At 43.6% G+C, this 7,634-nt stretch overlaps 1 protein-coding gene across 1 annotated transcript; it reads right to left on the minus strand.

Annotated features, from left to right (window-relative positions):
- Nucleotides 1–3,511: 3,511 nt before the first annotated feature.
- On the minus strand, nucleotides 3,512–7,496 carry crsp7 (cofactor required for Sp1 transcriptional activation, subunit 7). The gene is made up of 3 exons (XM_031732584.2): nucleotides 7,123–7,496; nucleotides 6,025–6,099; nucleotides 3,512–5,933 (listed from the first exon to the last, which is right to left on the minus strand). The coding sequence occupies exons 1-3, from the start codon at nucleotides 7,192–7,194 to the stop codon at nucleotides 4,263–4,265; spliced, it is 1,818 nt and encodes a 605-aa protein (XP_031588444.1). The 5' UTR covers nucleotides 7,195–7,496; the 3' UTR covers nucleotides 3,512–4,262.
- Between the last annotated feature and the right edge of the window lie 138 nt (nucleotides 7,497–7,634).

The following is a 7,634-nucleotide window of genomic DNA, read 5'->3' on the forward strand; positions in this document are numbered from 1 at the left end:
AAGGTTTTCATTGAAATTGTGTCGTATGTAGCCTGTGAACTACAATGACTTTCACAAAATAAAAATAAATACTTTGGATTTTTTTACATTCTAATCCAAGTGAGATTGGTCGGGAACCAAGCAATCCTCAGTTGGTCACTTGGATCATTTATTTGGATGTTTGATGAGACAAGTTTCTTGTAAATGGCCTGTATTTATATAGTGCTTTACTAGTCCCTAAGGACCCCAAAGCGCTTTACATATCCAGACATCCACCCATTCACACACACATTCACACACTGGTGATGGCAAGCTACATAGTAGCCACAGCCACCCTGGGGCGCACTGACAGAGGCGAGGCTGCCGAACACTGGCGCCACCGGGCCCTCTGACCACCACCAGTAGGCAACGGGTGAAGTGTCTTGCCCAAGGACACAACGACCGAGACTGTCCAAGCCGGGGCTCGAACCGGCAACCTTCCGATTACAAGGCGAACTCCCAACTCTTGAGCCACGATCGCCCTGTTGATGTTATATTTTTCTGCAGTTCCCATTTTCAGAGGCTCAAACGTAATTGGACGGTTGACTGAAAAGGAGTTTCAGGCCAGACCTTTTTTTCTCATCATTTCATGGCAAATTGAACAGATAAAAGATCTGGAGTTGATTTGTTGATCTTTCATTTTGCAAGCCTGAAAAACCCAACAAACCAGTCAGAGATAGCAGAAAATTTAGGAGTGGCCAAATAAACAGAGCGCTTCTTAAAAAGAAGGAATTCATTGTCGGAAGACCACAGGAGACATCTAAAGTGCATGATAAGATAATTATTTCCATGGTTAAAAAAAACCCAACTACAACATTTAGACACGTGAAAACACTCTCGAGGAAGTAGGTCTGTCATTATCCAAGTAATGTAAATGCACAGGGTGCAAACATCTGGTTACACTCAAGAACAGGGAGGACTTTGCCCAAAAAAGCCTTCACCGTTGTTTGGATTCACCTTTTATGATGGGTGAAGTATGCTGAAAGAAAGAACAGCCCATGATCCAAAGTACACCATGTGTTGAACACGGTGGAGGCAGGGTTAGCGCACGGGCAAATATGTCTGCCAATGGAAGTGGGTTGCTAGTGTGTACTGATGATGTGACTGTTGACAGCAGTAGCAGGGTGAAATGTACAGGGCTATGGTCTCAGTTGCAAAACTGTTTGGGCAGCACTTTACAGTGTGAACGGATAAGCCAAGGAAATAGGATAGTCTTCAATGTTCAAATCAGTAACCTGATCTCAACCCAACAGTGCGTGCTTTCAGGTATTAAGCACAAAACTGAATGCAGAGACCCACAAACAAGCTACAACTGAACACGGCTGGTTTAAAGGCAGCAATGAACATCTCTGGGGAGGAAACATAAGATTTGGTGATATCCATGGCTTCTAGACTTCAGACAGTCATTCCCTGCAAACAGTTTTCACCCACATATTAAAAACTATCCTGACATTTAAAATTATTTAGTTGTCCAATTAATTTTGAACCTGAGAAATTTGGGGAGAGGGTATAAAAATGGCTGTAACTCTTCAACATTTAATGCAAAATTGTTCTAGAATCCACACTGAAACTATCCTATTTTAACCTGAGCAGAAGAAAGCCCCATAAAATATCAGTGATCTAAGCCCAGGTGTATCTCCTCAGTGTCTGAGCATCCTCCTGGTCATAAATACAGCTGGATTTCTTTGTACATGTAACAGATGATTACGTCATACAGGTGTGTGGCGGGCTTATTCAGTGCGAGGGTAAACGCACCAGAGGGCACTTACTCATCCTGCTGTCTGATGTGACTACATCAGCTAACTGAGTCATAGGAGGAGTGACGTAGGCAAAACATTCTTTAGCCTATTGAACATGTTGCAACCCAAAGGCAATCGGAATTACAACCAGTAGGTGCCGAAAAACTGTTGCTTTAAAACACATATGGCCAGTTTAAAAGGGCTGGATTATAATTTTAGACTAGCAAAATGTACTGTTTAATAACAGAGGACCTTTTGTAGTGTGAGCCCAGTAAAATTATAAGAATGATTGATGAATTTGAACCAATATTACTCTCGTCATCTTACATCTCTGATGCAAAGAACACACATGGACAATGTGCACCCCCACATGGACAACATGTGTAAATGCACCAATTAAAAGTCCACTTTCAAACAAAAGGCAGAACAGTTTAGATTAACTACTTTTTTTCTCCCCAATGCACGCGACCATAAAAGACCTGACGGCAGCCAAGATTTAGATCTTTTTATTTTTCAAACAACTGAGAGATGTTAAACACTGAACAAATAAAGATGCCCCCGTCAAAACTCCAGAAAAAAACAGATTCTTTTCAACCAGTTGTAGCACTTTTCCATTATTGCCAGCGGTGTTGTTGATGACGATGTGCAGTTTCTCATTGTCTGCAGCTTCACCCCCTCACTAGATCAGCGCGTAGAAAAAGTAACAGAAAACGGTGCATATACCAGCGTCAGATTGATCGTGGGGATTTGGGATTCTTACGTACAAATCCAGCTCCAGGCAGGCGTGTTTTAGGCGGAAGCAAATCCAGATTTACCATTTTGTTTTTAAACCAAGGCACATTGGTAGGTAGGAATGAATGACCAAAAAGAATGCATGGACAGAGAGGCTGCACAGAAGCCAATCTTCATTTAAATCATGTGAGAATTGTGGTAGCGATCAAAAAGGGAGTCGAACTGAAGTACTGTCACATGGAAAACGCCAAGAACATCTGATGCGCACAGCTCGCTCTGCATTTCTCTCTTAAATGTTTGAATCACTATTTTGAATGGGAGCAAAAGAAATGCCACCCTCAATCTGCAACTTAAATGATTTCTAAAGCCTTGAAAAAGCAGCTTCAAGAGCCGTAAATGTGTCTGAAATTCGTATTAATCCATGGGCACATTGTGGGAGAATCAGTCAGTTCACACTCGAATGAATGAATCAGTAAAGAAAATGACCAACAAGTCGTCAACTTATGTACAAGTGCATAAGAGGTCTCAATTCTGTACATTCACTAAGGCGGTATAAACTCAGAAAAAAAATATATTAGCAAGGAATTTCAGAAGGCAAACGATATCTAAAGAAACAGAAAAAGTTCCAGCATTCAAACATGTCCTTGCTTTTGTCACTGAACAACACCAGCAGCTGGGACATTCTTTAATATTTCAGAGAGAATTAGTGGATGGAAACATTTGACTGCACTATTTTTTTTTCCTTTTTGCATTAGCACCACACTACTTTGATTTGAAACAGTTACATTTCCAGAAGAATCTTCATGACCTGGAACCTTTTAGGAGCTGAGCTGATGAGACGAGACAGAGAGAGCGGAAGTTGGTTGAAGGGTGGAGTCTGGAATGTAAATAACCAAAACAACTAAACAAATCCGCACCGGCCAGTCTTAAAGAAAGGACAGCACGTGGGCCTCCTTTAACATTTAAGATTCAGCTGAGAGCACAGTGATGCAAACAGAAGAGAAAACAAAAAGAATCTATAGTTGTTGTCGTCTTTTTTTTAAACATTTGTTTTGATGAACATCCCATAAATGAACTGGTCAAAAATAAATAGATGTATATATGATAAGAAGTTTATAATTTACTCTTTTATATCTCACATAAAGCTTCTTGTAACTGCCAAATATGTTCCAGTAACTTCAAACCCTGGACATGTTTGGCTCCAACTGTGCTAGATGAACTCTTATCAACATCTTTCTGGGCACCAACATGGTGGTCTGTGCAAGACAGCTAAACCCCAGCCTTCCCTCAGGTTTAACCCTAGTTCAAAACTTCTTGTTAGAAACTAAACAGGTTAAAAAAAAAAAAAAACAGCATCATCCCAGTGTGCCTCAAAGAGGGGTACAATTCATAACATTTAAAAAAGAAAAACCTCACATTGTTACACCTATTTGGCAGATCTGGGATAATTCTGTCTTCTTTTTTTGCCTTTATGGTTAGCAGCAGTACTCTGCAATACGGGCCTCATTCCTGTGGCTTTCAGTTTGAAAAATAAAACAGAAACAGCCCTTGATATTACAAACTCAACTAGTCTTTTAATTTTTACACTTCTTTTATACCAAAATCTTAATAGATTATCACAGAAAGAGGAAGAGGCATGGGGGAGTGGAGTTTAGCAGGCCTGATTTTTGCCAAACTCACAGTGAACAAAAAAAAATTAAATCACAAAGTATCTCGTCTCTGTGGCGAGATGAGGAAAGGAGTGGAAAAGTACTGCAACCTTCCCGTACCCCCTCAGTCTAGGCAAACGTATGGCAGGATGTTCAATTTGCTTTCATCCCCGTGAGGGTCCAGTGATATGCAATCTGTCCAATCGTACCAGGTGCCCTTGGTGTCAAAAACGCCATTCACCCCCTGCCAGTGCTGTGTGTGTATCCTGTCCAAGTCCTCATCTGTCACGTCCCGGCTCACGCCCGGTAAATCCCCTGTCAAATTGTCCGTTTGGAGAACGTGCATCTTCCGTGACTCCTTAATTTCCTGTTCTTCCCTTTTCAGATATTCCGACATGAAAAAGTGTGCACTAGGGGCCTGAACCCCCGAGGAGTTGAGGACATTGCTCTGAAGGTTCAAGTAGGACTGGATGATTTCATTTCTAGACAGCTCCTTCCAGTTTGTGTGGTGGAAGGGGTTAGGGCTAGGACCTGGGACTGCGGTGGTGGCAGTGCACTGTTGTACAGTGCTTTCAGTTCTCTGCCTAGATTCAGCGGGGTCAGGAGTGGGTGCTTCATCTGTTTGAGAAGGTTCTTTATGCACCAGAGGTTTAATCTGACCTGTGACCGGGTCAAATGTTAATCTGCGTTCTTTTAACCGAACGGGTTTAGTGGTGTCCTCCATTTTCTGGCCATCTAAGTTGACAGAGTAATCTCTAGACCTGTACTTCCTCCTTTTATGTTCCGAATTTGGTACCGTTGTCCCATCTGCGTCATCAGACACAACCATAGCTCCCTCAGACATCTGTCTGTGTGGTTCTGAGTTCTGCTGGGAGAGAGAAGGTGAGGGGGAGACTGATGGGGATTCCAGTGTTGCAGATATGTCTTGTGATGGGCAAAGAGAGGAGGCTTCTGAACTGCTGGCCCAGTGCATTGAAGACCTATTAGAAGAATGTGGCAGCTTGTCAGCATAAGATGAGGCCGGGGATGACACAGTGTGGGAAAAAGATAAGGGAGAGTCCCTGGAGGAAGGGCTTGGGACCGGCGTTCCTTTTGGTGCATATGCTGAAGAGCGCTTGGTCATTGTATCTTGCTTCGTACTCCTTGGGCTGGTAGTGAGACCACGAGGACTTCTGGCTTGATAATAGCCCCCGCCTCCTTCATCCAATCTGGCCTGTTGCTGCATCACAGCAACTTTAATCAAAGAGGAAGTGCTGGGTAGTTTGGCCACCCCGGGAGAGCTGGGGCGAGGCTTGACAGCATTAACAGGAATTCTGTTCATTTTATCATTATCAAGGTGCTCAACTCGAGATCTGTCAGGAGACGGGACAACCTCCTGGTCAGGGAGGGCATCCGGACTGCCTGCGATCCCATTGGTGGGTGGTGTTGAAACAGAGTTATCATATGGGGACATTTTGGAGATTTTTTCTTGCAAGTACACTCCACTGTCTCTGTGCTCTGCCCGCCGCTTGCGGCTGCTTGATTTCTCAGCTTTTGGTGAGTACGTGTTGTGAACGTCATTTCTGATTTTGACTTCAGGGACACCTTTCCCTGGCACAGAAATGTCAGAAGGAGAGGCATCGGTTCTACAGGGATGAGAACTGCCGTTGGTAGAGCCAGGAACACTTGCAGCCACAGGTGGCCCAGGTTCAATCAGCTTTTGCCAGTTCCTCAAGAGTTTCTTAGCTCGTTTAGCCAGGTCTTCATCCTTCGTCTTCTTCCTCACATCGTTGATCAACTTTCCTAGTCGAGTTTCCTACGTTAAAAAACAAGCACTAGGATTAGAAACACCATTCAGTTAAACAGTTTGATATAAAACAATAGCTAAGTTCAGTCAACTGTCTTACCTCAAGTGCTTCTTTGGTGATAGGATACTTTTCAAGGCAGGCAATTACTTCCAGTACAACCACCATATTGCATATCTGCAAGGATGACATATAGAGCTTCTAAAACATCACAGTCACACAAAGTGTATATTACCCAAAAATTACTGCTTACTTAAGCAACAACAAAAGAAGCTGTTAATGAGAATTACAATCACATTTATAATATTCTAGAAAGGCCAATGCTGGTGACAATTCAGTGATTAGCCAAGAGCCCTGCACTAATGCTAATCGTGGAAACTCCCCAGAAATTAGACAAACTCCAGGGAACTGAATCGTGCCTGCAACGTGTTTGAGGGGCAAGTTAGCTTAGAAGTTAGCAAGGGGAGGGAGGGGGGCATTAGCTTGTCTGACTACTGCAAGAGCGACAAAACGACGTTGCAAAGTAAAGATGGAAGTGTCAACTCACAAAACCTTCCCCTTTGTAATCATTATAACAATAGGGTAGCATATAGACCAAAAGGGAGAGCACAAAATAATTAACTTTACGCGAGTTTCTTATCTTGTTGACAAAGTCAAGCGGAGCTCAAGTGTCTGTGAATCTGCCTGTGCTAGCCGATTTAGCCGCGGCTAGCATTTCAGCTGAGAAGGAAGGGTGGACTGTTTCCTACAACGTAGCTTTAGCCGCTGGAGCTAAGAGTTTGCTAGCTCCCGTCCATGGCTTAGTAACACGAGATTTTTATTAAGATGAAACAGTTTAGGGTGAGAACCAAGTACGAGTTGAAAATAAATTCAGAGTGGAATAGGAATTTGGGAGGAAATTAAACAGATATTTTTCTTTTTAACGTATACGCCAAACCCGCTGTGGCTAAGTTAGCCGCTAGCATGCTACACGCCAGATTACGGTCTGTCCAGGGTAACGCTGGTAGCTAAATTAGCTTTCAAGCTGTCAACTCAAGTACCCCCGCCTCTAATTCCAACCTAAAATATACAATAAGAATTTTGAGCACAGGAATATAATTATTTAAGAGTTGTCGGGCGAATTCTCATGTCGAATTGCCCCTGAGTGCAGGGAAACAAGCTAACTTCAGCTAGGTAGCCTGCTCGCTTTAGCGCACTCACATTGCTCTGACTGTCGATGGCCTGCAGCAGCCGTTCCCTCATCTGCTGCGGGGTTGCTGAGACCGTTGTCATTGCCTGTTCGGTGCGATCCGGAGGATGGAGGGAGGAATCCTCCAAAATGAAAACCGGGTGACAATGATGACTCAAAAGCCGCTTCGGGAACACGTCAGGCGTCCGTACAGCATATTTTCTGTCGCCTGTAAGGTAACGGCTCGGCTTATCTCACATGGAGTGGGGAAATGTGTGAGCTATGTTGCCCGTTTGCTGCTGCCTCCTCGGCGCTCTCGCAACTCACTACCAGCTGCAGGATCGTTCCACGGCCTCCTGCTGCATGCCGGGATACGTTGTGTGCGCTTTGACGTCTGCACGTCCTCAAGTAAACATACCTGATACACTCAGGGATGTGCAACACTGCAGGACTCCATCTACTTGTGGTTACACAATAAACACTATACAGCAGATCATGTAGTATGTAAACGAATTACCCACTGCCCTTTAGGTGACCCCTAAAT

Source organism: Oreochromis aureus, linkage group 18, assembly GCF_013358895.1.
Source record: "Oreochromis aureus strain Israel breed Guangdong linkage group 18, ZZ_aureus, whole genome shotgun sequence".
NCBI lineage: Eukaryota > Metazoa > Chordata > Actinopteri > Cichliformes > Cichlidae > Oreochromis > Oreochromis aureus.

What these genes read in the sequence shown, in the direction of transcription:
- crsp7 (XM_031732584.2), bottom strand. Translation starts at nt 7,194, where the DNA reads ATGACAACGGTCTCAGCAACCCCGCAGCAGATGAGGGAACGGCTGCTG. An exon ending in CCATCGACAGTCAGAGCAAT is followed by an intron (nt 6,100 to 7,122) that starts GTGAGTGCGCTA and finishes TCATCCTTGCAG; the next exon opens with ATATGCAATATGGTGGTTGT. An exon ending in TCACCAAAGAAGCACTTGAG is followed by an intron (nt 5,934 to 6,024) that starts GTAAGACAGTTG and finishes TTTTTAACGTAG; the next exon opens with GAAACTCGACTAGGAAAGTT.